At 36.2% G+C, this 20499-nt stretch overlaps 1 protein-coding gene across 2 annotated transcripts in view; it reads left to right on the plus strand.

Annotated features, from left to right (window-relative positions):
- The window catches only part of Spef2 (sperm flagellar 2), a 170560-nt gene that overhangs the window by 63392 nt on the left and 86669 nt on the right, over positions 1-20499 (plus strand). For both annotated transcript variants that reach the window (XM_005325639.4, XM_040272637.2), the window contains exons 13-18: positions 10378-10597; positions 11217-11371; positions 12904-12979; positions 14531-14592; positions 16711-16814; positions 19477-19733. In XM_005325639.4, coding sequence (XP_005325696.2) covers positions 10378-10597; positions 11217-11371; positions 12904-12979; positions 14531-14592; positions 16711-16814; positions 19477-19733 — 874 coding nt within the window. The remainder of the gene's footprint in view (positions 1-10377; positions 10598-11216; positions 11372-12903; positions 12980-14530; positions 14593-16710; positions 16815-19476; positions 19734-20499) is intronic.

The raw sequence follows: 20499 nt of genomic DNA on the forward strand, positions 1-20499 counted from the left end.
CCTTGCTTGCATACTAGCTCCTGGGGGGAATCCAGAATTCAGCTGCACTTCAGCTAATCACCGTCTCCTCTCTGCCTCGTCAAAAGCAGTGCATGTGGCACCTGTCTTTTTCACTGAAGCTTGGCTATCAAACAGGTCCCACACAGTGTTCAAGAAGCTTTATAGGGCTGTCAGCTTATGTGAGGGACTTGTGGTCAGGCAAGATATATAACCATCCATTCTACTTTTCCTGAGAATTGTGGGCAATTATCATAAATTTAAAAATCTGAATTACAAATATAAGTTCTTTTAAATATAAGTTCTTCCCAATTCTCTCTCTATTTGGGAGAAATTTTTTGGTCACATGATCTGTTCACTTCTGGAGATGTTTCCTGTGTTAACTAATCCCATACATTGATATGGATTCTGGCTATCTTTTATCTGTGAGAATGCCACTGAGCTGGTTTTTATTGGGGGATTGGGTTGGGTCCATTTACTCTATTTGAAAAATTAAGTCTTGCTACTCATTAATCAAAATTACAAAAATTTTTTGCTGGATTTGTGGCTCAAATGCAGAGCACTCACTTGCCTAGCACATGTGAAGCCCTAGGTTAGATCCCCAGCCCCACATAAAAATAAATAAATAAAATAAAGGTATTGTGTCCAACTACAACTAAAATATAAATATTTTTTAAAAATTACAAAAATTTAATGTCTATATAATCACTCATTTACTCAATTTACATACATTGAACCTATATTTTGATTGATTTTATCAATTGATCGGTTTTTATTGATTTCCTACTTGTGCCAGCAAGTAAGTATTGGGGATACAAAGTTGATTAATATAGAGACCCTACATTCCCAGTGCTCAGGGTTTAATTAGGATGAGAGAATAAACATTTCTTGACCTAAGTATGGGTAAGAATGGGTGCTCATGGAAGCACCATAGAAGGGATGAGGTTGGATTGATCTGTGAAGTATGAGGAGAGATCAGCTGACTTAAAAGCATTAACTCAAAACTGATCTCATCCTATGAACCATGAACTATGAACTCATCCTCTTCTGTCTGCACTTCTTATGAGTTCATTGATTCCAAGAATATAAACCAAACTAAGATCAGAGACTGTGTTTTAGGTCACCTCCTTCAAGGGAAAATATATAAATTTTCCAGTGAATTCGAATATTTTAAGTGGGCAATTGTGTTGTGTCTGATAATTGTGTTGTGTCTGATTAAGATAATATTTGCTCAAGGTATTTAGGCTTGAATTAACAAATTATCTGTCTCCCATTCAGTAATAATTTTCCTTTGGCTACAATTAAACAATTAATTGGTCTATTTTCTAATAACCTTGTCTTTTTATTGCATTTTAATAATCTTAATTGATATGTTATTTGGTAATTCAGGGACTTATACTAAGAAAATATTCAAAAATAATTTTTCAAAAAAAATTTTGTAAGTACTATAAAAGAAGCAAACTGTAACTAAGATAAAACCACAAAAATAAAATTGAAAAATCTGAATGACCTGGAGTTTCAAATTATTTATAATCAATTATGAGAAATAATATACTGTTTTAGAAACAAACTTTGATAAATAAGTGCCTACTCTGTACTCTGACTCAAGTAATATAAAATGAGAGATTTACTGTTATTTTGCAGATATGTAAGAAAGGAACCCATGTGGTAATTATAGATATGCAGTAATAACTGAGGGTTCCTGGTGCCTGCCCTAATAAAATATCCTTTATTATTTATGTTTGGAAGAGTGTGTTGAAACCAAATTATAAAATCAATTCATGGATCACAATCAGTATTTATTTTCTAAAATACAAAAACACAACAAATGATATAAATGAAATGCAGTGTAATACAACATGAAATAAAGCACATCCCAAATAGTATTTCATTATTTTTTTCCCCTGCTTTACTATATTTCCACATAAATACCAAGTCACAGTGTAGAATGCATTTCTTAAGAAGTGTCCTGGTAAAAGCATTTTAAAAACTAGTGTCTTAGAAGATGCATTTCAGTAGTAATTGGGCTCTAAGAAGGGCTAGACATCTCATGGAGGGTTCATGTGGGATCAAACTAAAAAAAGAAAAAAAAAATGGAGTTCAGGAGTTTGGCATGGAGGATGATAGGGAAGTCTGGAATGAAGGCTTAATCATCATGAACATAAATATAATGGCTCCTAGTAATGGCTGCATCATCCCCTGACTCTGCTTCTGTAAAAAGTATTTAATTCAGGTATCGCACATCCATCTCTTCCTCATTCTCTGCAGGGCGGTGTGCCAAAAGGAAGCCAGCCACACAATGAAGGCAGCCTGCTATGGTAGAGTTGTAGTGCATTGGCTGTATTCTAAAGGGGGCCTAGACTTATTTTGTGGGGTTACAGCCAATGGTGTTTCTTTCTTTTTAATTTTTTTAGTTGTGGGTGGACACAGTACCTTTATCTATTTTCATGTGGTGCAGAGGATGGATCCCAGTGCCTCACAGGTGCAAGACAAGTGCTCTACCACTGAACCACAACCCTAGCCCCACCCACCAGTGGAGTTTCTTAAGATTAGTCTATTAGAAACTTCTCTCCTAAGTACTTTTGCCACTGTAGCAAGGTAATTTGTCTATTTTTTTTTTTTATTAACTATAGGCAAAAGGATTTCATTTCAGGAAAACCAAGGAAACTATCAACTGTCAAAAAAAAGAGTGTGACTTGTATCCCTAGGAGCTCCTTTCTCTCTTTTCAGGAAAGAGGAACTTGTCTTGTCCTTGATTTCAGTATTTGAATTGTGTGTTGTCAAGAACCTGCCGAACTGGGAGCACCTGGGGCACATCTATCTATGCAGATGTTGGCCAGTTCTATCATTTGCAACAAACAAACAAAAAAAAAACCTGGATTATGTGTATGCAAACTAATACCACCACACCACAAAGGCCACATTTGACTATCACTAGTAGGTATCATTGACATAATTTGATGTTGCTTGCTTATTGAATGTGGTGCTAGTGGTACTTTGAGATTTTATGGACAGACGAATAACTACTGAGATCCAGATTATCTGTGTCTATGTTGATCTAAGTAAACCATGTGCCTCCTCCTTTGGAAAGATGGATGAAGAAGTTTCATTTCCAACTTGGATGTTTAAGAGTAGCAGGCAATGAGAATGGCATAGACATGGCTTTTGTCCTGTGAGTAGTTATTATGGAGAGACAGACGCAAAATATCTTGAGAAAAAACATGCAGCTCTACTAGCAGCAGCTTCCAGTCACCTGGGCACTTTTATAAAGGAGGAGGGAATCCAAAGGACACTTGGAAGATCTTTGGTCTGCCCTGAAGTGCACACCAACATTTAAGCACATTTGTTTTCAAGCAGATGCTGTTTGTAAATATTCAAGATGGTTCATAAGACCAAAAATTATGACACATCTGTCCATAGGAAACCAAAGGGTATGACAGACTGGAAGTAACCAGAATTGTAAGTCTAGGTATGCATATGTTTCTACAACAAGAAAGAGGGAGGTGTGTGAGTCTACTATCTAGGTCGGATAGCAGAGTGGGAGAACCAAGTCATGTGGGAAGGTGGTAAGAATGATGGACACTATGGGCCCAAGAATTCAGAATTCAGATTCCGGAAAGTTTAGGGTAAATCGGTAAAAACAGTACTACTTTACAGATTGTGACTTTAATCAAGAGCAGACTCTTCACTCTGTGCTCTAATTTTATGATTTCTGGGTGTAAGTAGACAAGAATACACAGATCTTGAGTTTTGCACTTATACCTTCTCAAAAATGCATACTGATGATATTTATGCAGGTACTATAAAAGAAAGACAACTCTTTCCTATATATACTTGACAGTTTACATAAATCAAGTGAACAAACACACATAGCACATCTACACTAAAAGAGCATCTTGTTAAAACAGCAATTCACACCAGGTGCTATTTATCTATTATTGACCACTCTGAGCATCAGTCATTAGTCTTGAAACTAGTAGTCAGATGTCTGTTTAAAAATTATATCTGAAGAAATGAAGATATAGTTTTAAATATATATATATATATATATAATCATATCTACATAAAACAAGCACATAAAATATAAATCTGGTAGAAATTTCTCATTCTTTTCTACAAATCAAGTGGTAAAGTCTCCTTAGCTGACTGTAGTTGGATTAGTAACCAGTGGTCTGAATCTGTCTTGGTCCAGTTCTGATCGCCTCTTCATTCATCATGTCCAGTTCCATCCTCTTTGAATATTCGATGCAGGCTTCATCTTTGGTCTTGGCTTAGAAACACCATCAGCTGTATTTTAAGGTGACTCTGCTCAGTGTGTTGTATCAAATCCTGTGTCTGCTTATCTCCATGGGTCGGTCTCCAGTTCTTTCCCCAACCTCAACATTCTGTTCTCTTCACAGTCAATGTTCTGTTCCACTGTGTTTGGTTACAATCTAGAACTAATTCAGGGACAGAAGAGAGCTTAATCATGATTCTTTTTGAAAAAGCAAGCCTTTCTGACTGGGGGCAACCAAATGTGATTTTTTCCACTGGGCAGAAATGATCATGCTGATACCCCTCCTGTGTGGCACTAGAAGTACTGTGTGGCCTCCAGCTTCCTAAGTGTTTATAGTCGGTGATCACATAAGCTACTTACACAGAATTATTTCATTCAATCTTCATAATAATCCTCTGAGATATGCTATTTCTATGATGCTCCAAAGATAAAAGAATTGACAGTGATTCCACAAGTAGTGCAATCATTACTGGAACCCAGATGATCTGATCTTAGAATCTGAGATTTCTTCTTTTGGAAAGGGTTGAATGACTGCACAGCTCAAAATCATTACAACTTGGCAACCTGCACTTTATCGTGGTCTTGGAATTTGAATCTTGGGTTCTGTTTTCTTATTTGTTCCATTTCTGACTGACTCTATTACAAAATAATTATCATTTATCTAATTAAAAGTATAAACAATAACAGTGAATGAAAGCAGAAGCAAGTAATCAATTGTAATGCAATAAAATTATATAAATTCACTCAATATTTAACTAATTTTGGTGAATGCAGATAATTATTTTGCACAGAAAAAGTCAAGTCCAATTAAAACAAAATATTTTTTTAAAAAAAGGTCATTTGTATAACAGTGACAGTCCAATGCAATTATAGTTGAATAAGTTCTACCACTTTTAAGGAAAAAACTGTTATCAATACTTTCATTGTTTCGTTTGCTTCAAAGAAGGTTTCCTTATCTCCAGCATCATCATGACAGAAATTCTGGCACCAAACGCGACAAACCATCCACAGCACTTTCCACATTTAACAACTTACATTCTGTGCAAGTATTTGTTTTATTTATTAGTCAGTCAGATATCGAATATTAAAAAAATACAGAGGTTGACCAGGGTGGTGCACACCTGTAATACCAGTGACTCTGGAAGCTGAGGCAGGAGGATTTAAAGTTTGAGGCCAGTCTCAGCAACTTAGCAAGACCCTGTCTTAAAATTTTAAAATGAAGGATGGGAATGTGGTTCAGTGACTAAATGCCCCTGTGTTTAATCTCTTGTACCAAACACACACACACACACACACACACACACACACACACACACACACACAGAGACAGAGACAGAGAGAGAGAAGAATGCTGAGCTTTTAAAAAGCAGAAACATAGACATGTGTTTATTTATACATGATGTTCTGTAATTATAGAAATATTGTTAACAATAGCCTAAATAGGGTGGGCATTATAGTGCACACCTGTAATCCCACCTACTTGTGAGACTGAGGCAGGAGGATCTCAAGATCACAACTTAGTGAGATCCTAAGTTTAAAAAAAATCTTTTTTAAAAAGTTGGTGATATAGCTCAGAGGTAGAGCATCTGCTGAGCAAGCACAGGCTCTGTGTTCAATTGCTAGTACCACAAAAATGTATGTATTTGTCAGCACCGGCAGACAAGAAAGCTGTGACCTCATCTCTACCATGGAACACTAGCAGTTCAGGTTGCCGCTGCCACTCTGCATCAGCCACCACTGCCTCTAGGGACAGAACTACTGATTCTTTTTCTTAATTTGTAACACTGGCTAGAACATTCCAGAAGAGTGTGACTAATGGTGTTAATACTGAGCATCTTTTTCTTGTTCCTGCCTTTAACGGCAAAATGTGTAACTACTTTAGTTCAGCTTTACATATTGGTGCAGAGAATGTTAGGAAAGTTATCTTTAATTCATATATTACTAAGAGATTAGGGTTGTTTTTTAAATCATATTTTTTTATTTTTTAAATAAAAAATGAAATTTGAATTTCCTCAGGTGCTTTTTTGATAAGAATATGCTTTTAAAAAATAATAATGTATTAACAGAAGAGAGTAATTTGTTTCTAATATTTAACCTTTTTGTATTCATGGAATAATTCTCATGGTTTGTCACGTTTGGTGCCAGAATTTCTCTCATGGTGAGAAAACCATGATATAGCATATAGGTTATAAGCACAGTTCAGTAATCTGACTGCCTAGGTTACAATGTATGCCTTGAAGTAACTCTGTCTGTTTAATACTCAGGATTTTCTTTGACAAAATCAAGAAGAAAATACTTACATGAGGGGTATGTGAGAATCATTTGAGATAATTCATGAAGACAGAAGTACGCAACATATAGCAAATATACAGGCAATGCCAATCCGTATCTTTATGGTCCATTAATAAGTATTGACTTGTATGTATGACTTTTGCAAGATATCTCTGGGTGAGTTTAGCTTGGGTTTTCTTTTTGGCTGTTTGTTTTGTCAATTATCCAAATGTGCCAGAAAGCTTCTTCTATACTCAAGTCTTCTGTACTTAAGTCTTCTTTACTACTCAAGAAGGTTTTAAACATTTAAATTTCTATTCCATTAAGAAATGAAAATTCTCCTGTAGGCCATTACAGTCTTCAAGTTTAAACAGAGATTTCCAACAGCTTTTCCATTTCTTTCAAGGCTTTTATCTTTTCAAAGACACCATTTAACTTAATGTTAATAACTGGAACATTCTTAGACTATCCTTTGTTATTTTACAGTAATAAGTTCACATTTTTACAATATACTTGTAAGTAATATTTTCTTATCTTTTATCTCCTTAAAATATGTTGCTATCTTCTTTCCTATATTATTACATTGATTCTTGCTATTCTTCACCTTCTGCCAAATTAGTCACAAGTTCATTCCCATGATTCATATGGATGTTTTAGACATTTATCCATATAGCATCTCAGTAGTTTTACTCTGTAATTTGTTACTTACCATTTTTATTTTATACTCTTCTTCTTAGTTTTTTTTTCTTTTTTTAGGTAAAAATGTGTTTATTTTGTTCTTTTAAAAAATATATATTTATTTATTTTAATTAGGTATGTTTGACAGCAGAATGCATTTTGATTCACAATTGCAGCACAACTTTTCATTTCTCTAGTTGTTTACGATGTAGTGTTGCACCATATGTGCAGTCATACATGTATCTAAGGTAATGATATAGATCTCATTCTTCCATCTTTCCTGCCCCCATGTCCCTCCCCACCTCTCACTCCCCTTTGCCCACAGTTTCTCCATTTTGGATCAGCATCTACTTATCAGAGAGAACATTCAGCCTTTGGTAATTTGGGATTGGCTTACTTCTCTTAGTATGATATTCTCCAACTCCATCCATTTACCTGCAAGCTGGTAATATTCCAGTGTGTATATATACTACAATTTCTTTATCTACTCATCCTTTTAAGGGCATCTAGGTTGCTTCCATGGTTTATTGAGAATTGAACTGCTATAAACATTGATGTGGTTGCACTACTATAGTATGCTGATTTTATATCTCTGGATATAGACCGAATAGTGGGATAGCTGGGTCAAATGGTGGTTCCATTCCAAGTTCCAAAAGAATCTCCATACTACTTTCCAGATTGGTTGCACCAATTTGCAGTCCCACCAGCAATGTATGAGTATGCCTTCCCCCCCCCCACCATATCCTCACTAGCACTTATTGTTGTTTTCTTTTTTATTAATTAAATTTTTATTTACATATGACAGCCGAATGGATATAATTCTTATTACACATATATACCCGAATTTTTCAGATCTCTGGTTGTATACAAAGTATACTCATACCAATTCATGTCTTCACACATGTACTTTGGATAATAATGTCCATCACATTCCACCATCATTTCTAGCCCCCTGCCCCCTCCCTTCCCCTCCCACCCATCTGCCTTATCTAGAGTTTGTTTATTTCTCCCATGCTTCCCACCCCTAACCAAGAATGAATCAGCCTCCTTATATCAGAGAAAACATTTGGCATTTGGTTTTTTGGGATTGGCTAACTTCACTTAGCATTATCTTCTCCAACACAATCCATTTACCTGCAAATGCCATGATTTTTTTCTCTTTTATTGCTGAGTATAAATTGTGTGTAAAGGCCACATTTTTAATCCATTCATCTATTGAAGGGCCACAATTTTTTAATACATTCATCTATTGAAGGTTGGTTCTACAGTTTAGCTATTGTAAATTGTGCTGCTGTAAACATTGATGTGGCTGTGTCCTGGTAGTATGCTATTCTTAAGTCCTTTGGGTATAGATCAAGGAGAGGGATAGCTGGGTCAAATGGTGGTTCCATTCCCAATTTTCCAAGAAATCTCCATACTGCTTTCCACATTGACTGCACCAATTTGCAGTCCCACCAGCAGTGTATGAGTGTACCTTTTTCCCCACATACTCACCAACACTTATTGTTGTTTGTATTCCTAATCGCTGCCATTCTGACTGGAGTGAGATGAAATCTTAGAGTGGTTTTGATTTGCATTCCTCTAATTGCTAGAGATGTTGAACATTTTTTCGTATATTTTTTGATCAAATGTATATCTTCTTTTGAGAAGTGTCTGTTCAGCTCCTTAGTCCATTTATTGATTGGGTTGTTTGTTTTTCTGGTGTTAAGATTTTTGAGTTCTTTATATATCTTGGAGATTAGTGCTCTATCTGATGTGCCTGTGGCAAAACTTTGCTCCCAAAATGTAGGTTCTCTCTTCACCTCATTGGTTGTTTCTTTTTCTGAGAATCTTTTTAGTTTAAATCCATCCCATTAATTAATTTTTTATTTTATTTCTTATATTTTAGGAGTCTGGCTAAAAAAGTTGGAGCCTAATCTTACATGATGAAGATTTGGGCCTACTTTTTCCTCCATTAGGTGCAGGGCCTCTGGTCTAATTCCTAGGTCCTTGATCCACTCTGAGTTGAGTTAGAATAGACAAAGCAATCCTTTAGCAAGCAGGAGTTATCATAATACCAGACCTTAAACTATACTACAAAGCTATAGTAACAAAAACAGCATGGTATTGGCACCAAAATAGATATATAGAACAATGGTACAGAATAGAAGACACAGAGACAAATCCACATAAATATAGTTATTTCATACTAGACAAAGGTGCCGAAAAACATACATTGGAGAAAAGATAGTCTTTTTAACAAATTGTGCTGGGAGAATTGGAAATCCATATGCAACAAAATGAAACTAAACCTCTATCTCTCACCATGCACAAAACTCAACTCCTCTTAATTTCTTTTGATTATTTGAATTTTGTTCCATAATTCCATGCTGAGAGTATTTATTTTCCTTCTGTTTATTTAAAATTGAGGCATTTTTGTCTAAGGACCATGTGTTTTCTCCTGAGGATAGTTTGATCACATCTCACATTTTATATAAATTGTTTTGATGTTCTTCCTGTACTTTATAGTTTTAATTTCTTCTTTAACAGAAGAATTATTTTTAAAAATGTACCCAGTATTTAATTTTAAATACTTATACTTTGTTTATCTTTGTAAAATCAATTTTCAGTTTTGTTATATGAATGTCAGAAAATGTAATCTGTATGGTACTTTCCCATCTCCTTCTACCTGCTTGATCATTTCAGCAAAAAAACTAAAGAAAGTAGGAAACAAATATAGTAACCTAGAGAAAACTCCATTGGTCTTAAAAATTCTCTTTTCTTTTTTGTTTTAAACAGGCTTAGTACTTAACATAACATATCATGCTCTCCTTTATCTGTTTATGGATAATAGGATAGTATCAATATGTGTCTTACTGCTCAACCTAGATTAAAATTTGTCTCAACTCAAAACGCCTATTTTCATAAACTAACCTTTTTTTAACTTTTATGTATGAGGCTTGTTTTGATAATATTGTGACAGTATTATTGAGTTATTACTGTTTTGAGTTTTTTTTTGAGTTATTACTTTTAAATAATATAATTAATTAATGTATTCATCAGATTTCATTTGAGGCAATTTGGATTTGTTTTTAATATTTAAAGTTCTTCTATGTTTAGATTCCACTTTTAAGACTGGTGTCTCTTAAAATCCTAACAATTTGTTATTTTTGCAGAATATGGTTGGAGAGTGGGCTTTACCAGAAGAAATGGTTGATAATTTACCACCCTCCAACAATTGCATATTGGGTCACGTGCTTCACAGATTAGCAGAAAAATCTCTTCCTCCTCACGTGGAACCAAAAGAGACTGAGTTACCTTCATTTGCTATTAAAGGATGCTTGTTGGGGAAAACACTCAGTGGGAAATCTGCCAACCTAAAGTCTCTACAGAAAGGTAGAATGCTTCCCCCGCCCCCAATTCCTACTGGGTTCCATTTGCCCTGAGTGTAGTTGCAAATATCCATGTCTATAGAAAACATACCTGAAGCTCTGCTAATACACTGGAAAATCTGTCATCGCAAGTTTTACAAGAGGGTGATCACTTAATTCATTATCCAGGCCATAGTCATTCACTTGAAGATGATTGAAGTACTGACGACATGCTACAACACAGATAATTTTTTTTACATTATGCTAAGTAAAATAGGCCAGACACAAAAGGTCACTTAAAGTATGCTTCCATTTACATGAAATACCCAGAGTAGGCAAATCTATAGAGACAGAAACTGAATTAGTAGTTGCCAATGGGTATGGGTCTCCTTTTGAGGTGACGAAAATTTTCTATAACAAGATACTTATGACGGTTGGGCAACTTTATGAATGTCTAATGCCACTGAGTTGTATCCTATAAAATGCTGAATTTTATGTTATGTGAATTTGCCACAATAAAAGAGGAGTTTAATCAAAAAGACAGTTCTAAGGAGCCTAAAGACAGTGTGAAGCTAGAACACAAGGGCAATCATATCCATTTCCCAAGTGAAAAGCTCTTAATAAAATGATCTTTTGTACTTTAGACTTTCCTATTCAGGTGCTTTCTATTGACAAACTTGTCCGAGAAGCTATCCAAGCATTTTATGACAACGAAGAAGCCATGGAGGCCCCGCCAATTCAGGAAGAAGATGGAGAAGAGGCTCCACCCACTCCACAGAAAGACAGTATAGAAAACCAGGCAAGTGTGATGTTGGTTTTCTTTTCTGCACCTAGTGCACTAGAGCTATGAAGCCAAATGGAATTCTAAGGATCTTGTAGACCAGAGCTCTTTTCAGCAAAGTTCCCAGAGAGAAAGTAGTCTAGGTGTGTGGGCAAAGAGACAAAATGGAGGATACTATGTGAGTATTTATAAAATGAAGGAGAGAACTCTTGCCCACCCCACATACACACTGGTTTCCCTGGGTGGACCATCCACCATGATGGGCCCACTTGGCACCCAGTGACTATAAGCTGGGTACTTTCCCCAGAGGAAGGAGCCGCTGGCTGGCTGGAGAGACTGATTTGTGTGGATAAGGAGGGTGATACATGAGTGTTGGAAGGAAACTCAAAAGTCCCTAAATCCCAGACTAGTGTCCCACCACTCAGTGCCTGGCAGTCGTCAACATTAGAGTCCCCAACACATAGATGAAGACAGTGCTGGCCCTGGAAAATGCACAAGACAGGTGCCTGAGCCCTATGGAGATGAGGTAGACAGAGACACTTAATGTGGTTTCTAGTTTCACAGTGCTAGGCTGTTTCAGTGTTGTCCAAGAACCACATTAAATGTTAGCTGGATTAATTGGTCCACAGCCATAGTATGCCAACTCATGACTAGTAGATCTCAGTTTCAGGTAGGGGTCAAGTGTGTTCTCCATGTGGTTTACGTGTATCATGTTCCCATTATTTGCTTGCATCATATTCTCATCCCATTGCAATTCTTTACCTTATTGCATCAATATTCTTGGGAGTCGGTAGAGAGAGAATAATGTGATCCCACTTTGAGAATCATTGATGTGGCCCAGTATCCTTATTTTGTAAAGGAGACTGCAGAGGCCCTAAACATGAACTCATTTGTTCAGGGTCAGAAGACGTGAGAATGCCTATTCTGTGACTGGGTTCTGGATTCTAAATCCTGGACTCTTTCCTCTATCTTATACTGTCTTTGCAATTGAATGAAGTAGCAAAGAATCCAATCAAGATCATTTGTATTGGCTGCAACATAAATAGCATTTTTACAAGAATTCTAAAAATAACTATGAGAAGTTTGCTTCATTGTGAGGCTACTTCTTCTTCCATGTTGTGCTATTATTTCAATTTTAATCAATATGGAAATGGATAATATACACTTTTATGTTTATTTTCCTATGAATTACTATGACTGACACCTCTAGGATTACTTTTTTAATATGGTGCTTTTTCATAAATTCTACTTGTCCTTCTGGTTCCAGTTTATTTTCAAAATAGTTGCTATATGTTACTTAAAATTGAATTCAAAAGACAGATCTTATCATAGGTTACTGTTTGTTTCTCAATGTGGCAATTATCATCAAATTTTGTTTGTTTCTAAAAATCATCATTTAGGAATGAAACTGAAATACCCTTTAATATCATTAATGTTGTAGATAAAATACTATATTCTCAACCCTTTTTATAGAAATAAAATCAGAAAGATTATGAAAATATAACAATTAAATCTCTCCCCATGTGTATGTGTTTGTTTTCTTCTTAAAGGATCCACAAAATGTGCTTTCAACTGATCTAGTTTCAGGTGAAACAGTACCAGAAACAAAAGATGAAGCTGAACCTGGTAAGTAAGATATCAAGACACCCCACCCATCATTTATATTAGAGCCATAGACAAACAGTAAGAGCACATATATGTAAGTACAAACGTGCTTTCAGGGAAAGAGACACAGGGAAATTTGCATACTTGTCCATGTTCAAGACCAAGGTAACCCTGATGTGCAACTGAGGATAAAGATGAAAAGAATTAGACCACCATCCTTTTACTGTCCTTCAAATGGCTGCTCAGTTTTGTAGCTGTTATGCAAACAGCCAGCATATGTCATTTTCACCCCTTCCTGGCATCTCAACTGTGTCTTCTCAGATCCGTGCATGTGTTCTGTTGGGGTGTTCTGTGTGTGCTGCTTTGTACTGTATTCAGGGAGGCTGCCGATAAACAGTGGTTGCTTTAAAAAAAAAAAAAAAACTCAGATTATCCCTTACCTTGGAATCATAGAACCAACTTCTCAATCCTAACAAAAGTTAACCCTCCTGGGATCTGGACTTCAGTTCTTCAGATTCTTTATAGAACCACTGAAGGAAAACAACTTTATTCTCTTTTCTATTTGTGCTGGTGAATGCTTTCCATATTCAATAGTTTCCTTATGTTCTAGCATAAAGCTTAGATCCTTCTGTGTTGTCATTATTACCGTCACCATGAACACTGTTTGATTTACTATGAACATGCAATTCCCCCACAGAAATTTATTCATTTCCTTGTGATACTGAAACCCAGCACCTCTATAAAAACCAGGGCTTCACCTGAACTGGGCAAATGCTATACTTATGAGCTACAGCCCCAGCTCATCTATTTTATTTAAGAGATCATTGTAATAGACTTTTTTAAACCTCTATAGGTAGTTTATGATATATTTTATTAAAACTTCAATTAATCATAATCTCCAAAAATTTTTCCCCATATAATTTAACTAAAACCCCCTTTAACTTCTATATTGTCTGTCCATGTTTATTAACTATAACATGATAATCCAGAAAAAGGAAAGTACAATAAATTGGCATTTTAACAAAGTTTTAAAAGAAAGTTGGCTTGTTTTCTGAGAAGAGAACTCAAACTTTGTTAAAGTATTTCTAATGATATTGTTATGAGCTCAGGTCATACAGGAAAGAAAGGAAGGAAGGGAAGGAAGGAGGGAGGGATCTTAAGTCCCAAGTTTTCAATTCTGCAAGTATTTCAATGAAATTGATACAGGTCCATTAAAATAGGTTGGGAATCATAATCTAGAACTGATATATCCTTATTATAATTTAGAAAAAGATAGATTATCTACAGATAAGACACTAGGACAATATAGGATCTTTTACATATACAAATCATTCGATAAATAAGACACTGGGCAAATATCATGTCTGGGATGCTGGGACAAATGAATTTTCAATGGTGTGCAATGAGAGCAAAAGCCTTGCTGTGTTTTTTTCCATTACATCCTTCCTCTGTGTATCTCAGGCATAGCTGCCTCTGAAAATCCTTGTGTCCAAAACTATAGAGGGTCACTCAGATGGTTGTTAGATGTAAATACTAGAAGTTTTTTCTTAACTACTCTTCCTATTTTGTCAGATACAAATACTAATAAAACACCAAATGCTGAAGAGGTAAATTCAAGCAAAACTTTCTCAACAGTAAGTGTTAGAATCTAATTTTTTCTACTAGTGTATTAAAATGTGTCATAATTCATGGTCTTTTGTTGTATTTTCAAATGACGTGAAATAGTAATGTTCTCCTCTTTGGTTTTAAGTTAAATCTGATGATAAGATATTAGCTAACTTGGGTTTATTTGATATTCTTTATAGTCTCAGTATTCTTTACATGAGCAGTGGAAATTCCTATTCAGTTTTGCCAGGTAATAAAGTATACATGTGCTCCTTTTTAAAAATTTTTTAGTTTTATATTTTTAGTTGTTGATAGACCTTTACTTTATTTATTTATATATTTGTGGTACTGAGAATCGAACCCAGTAACTCACACATGCCAGGCAAGTGCACCACCACTAAGCCACAGCCACAGCCCCAACATGTGCTTCTGTAAATTTTAGTTTTATAACAAATTTATTTTGGGATATTTTCCTTTACCACTTAATTTATGGCTTAATTTCCTCTTGCACACTCTTTACTTTTAAGGAATTCTTCCAGAATTTATCCTTAGCTTTGCTGATAAGTCTAATTTTTAAATTTATCCTCCCTCAAATATTGACAATAATGTGCTCAATATTGTTTCTAATGGAAGCTCATATTTTAATTAATGGATTACTTTTCTATGGAAGCTTTTTTGTCATCAAATAGAATGACCAGATTAATCAAGTGAGATTTCACTTATTTTACTTTTATCACTTGTTTACTTTTATTATTAATTTCATCATAAAAAACAATATTATAATATTTTAGATTTTAAAACTGATTAAAGATAGAAAAAGATGGAAGGGTATACATCAAACTATAAATATGATGACTGATGAGATGGTTAATGGGTTTAGAAAAAGCAATAAATGGGAGCCTTAAATTTTTCATCTGTGTATTCACAATAAGAATTAGCAGAAAAGCTGAGTTTATTTTTATAATTACATTTATTTTTTTACAAATACTCCAAAGTTCGTGTTCAATTCAAAGAGCACACTTTTTTTCTGCGTACTCTTTTAAGTATCTGGGACATATCAGTGAACTAAAAAGACAGAGTCCTCTGCCCTTATGAAGTACACATTCTAATAGAAGGGGACAGAGAACTATAAGTCATAAATAAATCACAAATTATGAGTAAAGGGACTGTATATCATGTTAGATCACAGTAAGTGTCAAGAGGACACTAGAGTCAAATAGAGCAAGGGGGATCAGGAGCATATACCATGGGGCAAGGGAATGAGGGAAGGTCATTGCATTAAATTGGGAGTGTCTCCTTGATAAAAAGAGTCCATCCAAGAAAATGTAAAGAGGTGAGAGAATCAGCCAACTAGAGCTAGGGAAGGATTCCATGCACAATGAATTGTTAGGCACTGGACAACAGCCCTTAGTTAGAAGGTGTCTGTCCATGAGGGCAAGAGAGTAGTTAGCGATAAAGTTAGAGAGATGAGTGAGAAGACCCAAGAATCAGGCCAATTGGGGACTTCCAGGGAATTATCATACTATTTGGCATGAAAGGATGTTGAGAGAGATATAATATCATTTGATATAAAATACTGATTCTAGTGACTAAATTAAGAATGGACTCTAGGGAAGTCCCTGTTTCAGGAATACCACATAGCTTGTATTGAACTAACCCTCCTACAAATGGTAGTTATATATGATGGACAAATAAAAAAGCTAATGATATTCAGACCAGAGGAAAACAGAAAAAATCAAAGCAGCCAGCAAGCAAGCAGCAAAATCCAGGCAGTGAAAGACAAGGACTACAGTAGGCAAGAGCTGTGTAGATGCAGATTCCCCCAAGGGCACACCCCCTGTGCATGAAATGACTAGTGCTCACTCAGAAAGCTCTACCATTCTGATTGAAAGTATTGGAGGAGGATGCTCAGGATGCCAGAGCAGCTGAATACTAAAGAGGAATATGATGGAAGGAAGGGAGCCCCAAAAGAAGAGTCTCATATTCAATGTACAAATGTTCCTTAAATTCTTCCCTGACTCCAGAATTGTGTTAAATGCTCAGAGTCTTCCTCAGGGAGCATGACCATTTAAGTGCTTTCTCCTCCAAGCCATTTGAATCTGACTTTTAAATAAGCTGTATTTTTCCATCATCGATTCTTTTCACAGCTGTCTGTGCGAGCTCAGCTTGGTGCAAAATCAGAGCAGTTGTTGAAAAAAGGAAAGAGCATTCCGGACAAATTGCTAGTTAACATCATGGTAAATGCTATTAAGTATGTATTGCTTTCTTTTTCTTTTGTATCTATTTAACATTTTCTTTATTGAACAAATATATATCAGTAGTAATATAGTAATGTAGTTTTTTTTTGCTTTTAATATCTAGTGATTTAAAATTTACAGTAAGGTCAATTTACATAGGTTTGCATGCCTAGTTTCACTCCCTCCCCTCATCAACCTTGACTTTTTTCACCTAAATGTAAAAACAGACCAGATTCTATTACTTTTGGGGAAATCAAGGAGACAGGATAATTGAAAAAGCTAAGGGACAAACTATGGAGAAAAGAAATCAGGTAACTGCACTTCCTCAATTTGTGTTTCAAGGAAAGACGTTAGGAGTTGGGATCCAAAACTAAATAGTGCTGGGCAGGACAGCAGTGGGGGCACTGACCAGAAGAATATCCACATACTTCTGTGTGTGCAGAGATCCTATATGGGAGAAGATAAAGAAACAGAATATCAAATTAGTTTGTCAGTTTGGATTCAATATAATCCTTTTTAAGGAGGAAGGCTTCTCTTTACCCTTCCTTGTTAAAACAGAAAAGAGAGAAATTAAAAGAAACCATTGGAGCTCAGTTGATCCATATGATAAAAAAATAAGGCCAAGCAGGATGGAAAAAAAAAAAAAAAGAGTTCCGTAGGTTCCTGTGAATGTGTTGGAGAGCTTGGAGTAGGTGAGGAAATAGAATCGGTTCTCTGTGCCATGTGGGAAGCATTAAGACAAACAAGGAAGGAGATATTAAAGAAGGTTTACCATGTACCTGGAATGAACTCCTCAGTGTTTTCTTAAAAGGCCACATTGAAGATTCAAGTTGCTTCAGATATGATACATTTATAAATAGGAACATAGGGCTGCTGTCAGGGCTGGAGGGGCCTCATTCTAATACTTGTAAGATTTCTTAGCTGGGTACAGTGGCACACAGACCTGTAATCCCAGCAACTTGGAAGCCTGAGGCAGAAGTGTTGCCAAGTTCAAAGCCACACTCAGCAACTTAGCGAGGCCCTAAGCAACTTAGCAAGACCCTGTCTCAAAATTAAAAGGCTGGGATGTGGTTCAGTAGTTAAGCACCCTGGGTTCAATTCCTGGTACACCCCACCACCACCACCACCACCACCACACACACACACACACACACACACACACACACACACACACACACAAAGATTTCTTAAAACTGGCATAATTTTACCCATGGAATTTTTTTTCAACGAAAACAATGGAATTGAAAGCACCAAACATAAAGCAGATCTTTGGCTTCAATAGAGTTAGAGGACCTACACTGCATTGCCATGACTCTGTCATCCTTCACCCCACCACCATCCCAATGCCCCATGTCCCAGCAGTCCCTCTAGAGGATGGTCACTAGTTTGAAATCCTTTGAGCTAACACAGTGAGGAAAGGGACTAAGCTGTTCCAGTTAAACAGCTGGCTAGTGATGCAGCCTGAGCCAAAGCCCAGGTCTCCTGACTCCCGAGCATCTGATGTCCCCACTCCACAGCTGAAACGGTGTGGCCATGACCTCCTCCTCTCTCTGAGGAGACTCCTAGGATGGTGGGAACCCTGGCCCTCAAAAGGTACTCAAGGAAATTATCTTTTCTCTCTTAGGCCAATGAATCAATAAATCCAATTAACGCAAAATGTTTTACCACACTCTGGAATAGTAAAGTGCAGTCTTTTCCTGCTCTTCATTACCTAATTTGGGAAAACAGATGGTAACTTGAAGGAAGTTTGATACTGTGCAAGAATCACTGGATTCGGGGTTATTTGCAGTTTTATACCTTTGAACAAGTAATGAAATCTTTGAAGCTTAGTTTTTGTACTTTTTCCTTGACAATGATCAGAAGGATCACATACAGGCACTAAAGCAGACTTAGAAATCTCTGGAAAGGGGATTCTACTAGTTATATGACTTCTAACAGAGAATGAAGTGAAACCATAACTTTCAATTCAACGTCCAAAATCTCAATTTTGTATAATTTAGGGTTTTAGAAGAAAGTTGAAGTCAATGTCATTTTTGCATTATTTTCCAGTTGCAAACTGAAGTAATAATTCTTGGAATTCTCTGTAGAAGGCATTGTGCTGAGTGGACAAATCCAGGAAATGCTTCTCATCCTTCAGTAACTTAGAACCTGATTGAAATTTTTTAAAAACTCACTTGAATTTTTCTAAATTGAGAATGTTTTTCTTGTATGGGGAAATGAATGAGAGGTAAAGGAGTTGAGATCAGGCTGTTATGCCCATGCAGGAGCTGGAGGGGTAGGAAGAACTCTCTGGGTTGACAGTGTGAATAGTCAGTATGTGCTGAATTCTGGGCTAGGTTTATTAAATGGACGCTTTTAGTTCATCCTGTGAGGGATGTTGTCATCCATTGTACAGATAGGATATTGAGGTGCCAAAGCAGAAGAGTCTATGAACACAATCTAGAAAATGCAATTCCTACATAACATTAAGGAGATGAATGTGTTTAAAATAAATCTTCAAAATTGTGAAAGATAGGAAGTTATGTAGAAATATCTTTTAATTGTAAAGTAATGAAATCCTTGCAGTAGAAGGTTATTGTGGAATTGAAGGAAAGGTAAAAGCAAGGATCATTGTATTATTATTTGTAAAGTACTTGTGTCTGTCAAAATGTTAATGCCTTGTTCTGTTTGATCTAGTGAGTTACCTATAGATCAAAGCTGGATCCTTGATGGTTTTCCAATGACATTGAACCAAGCACAGCTTCTGGAGGAAACTCTCACAGGCTGCAACAGAAACCTCATAGAAAAGGAGGCAAAGAAAACACAAATATCTACACTGGCTGTTGATCCTACAGCTTCCAAAGAAGTACCTCCTCCCCCGTCTGCATTTGATTTTGTCATATTATTAGATATTTCAGATGCTTTCTCACTGAGTCGCAAGAATGATATTATGGGTAAGTCCAACACCTTTTTATTTTTTAGACTCCATTTAAAACATTTTATTACAGCATTATAGTTAAAAGTGATATTGAGGTTTATTGACATAGTCACACAGGCATGGACTGTAACTTGCTCCATTTTAGTCCTCAGTACTTCCTCTTTCCCTCCTCTCCTCCCGCCCACTGTTCCCTTCCTCTACTGGTCTTCCTTCTATTTATTGTTTGTTTGTTTAAGTGCTGATTTATAGATATGCATAAAGGTGGAATTCACTGTGGTACAGTTATATATGTTCAGGGTATAATTTGGTAAATTTCATTCTGTAGTTCTTCCCTTTTCCTGTCCTTCCTCCCACCCTCTCTATCTCCTTCCTCTGGCTCACTGATCTCCCTCCTGTTTTGATGGGATCTCCTTCCTTTTTCTCTCTTATTTTGCTCTAGCTTTATTTTTTTTACATTTTTTTTTTACAATCAAAACTGTTGGTTTTATTTGTTCTCTAATTCAGTGAGTACAATTGTAAGAAAGAATCCATTTCAGTCTTTCAAAGACTTATCTAGCTGAGCATATTTGCCTCTGACTTTGACTGTTAGCATTCAGCACCAAGGTCAAGCCTGCAACTAAAGGAGAACTACAGGCTGACTGCAGGCATCTCACTCTGGCAGATGCCTGACACAGAACCTCCTTTCATTGGATTTAAAATTGAGTGTGCAGGGCTGGAGCTGGGGCTCAGTGGCAGAGCGCTTGCCAAGCTTATGTGAGACACTGGGTTCGACCCTCAGCACC

Source organism: Ictidomys tridecemlineatus, chromosome 1 (genome assembly GCF_052094955.1).
Source record: "Ictidomys tridecemlineatus isolate mIctTri1 chromosome 1, mIctTri1.hap1, whole genome shotgun sequence".
In the NCBI taxonomy this organism is placed as follows: domain Eukaryota; kingdom Metazoa; phylum Chordata; class Mammalia; order Rodentia; family Sciuridae; genus Ictidomys; species Ictidomys tridecemlineatus.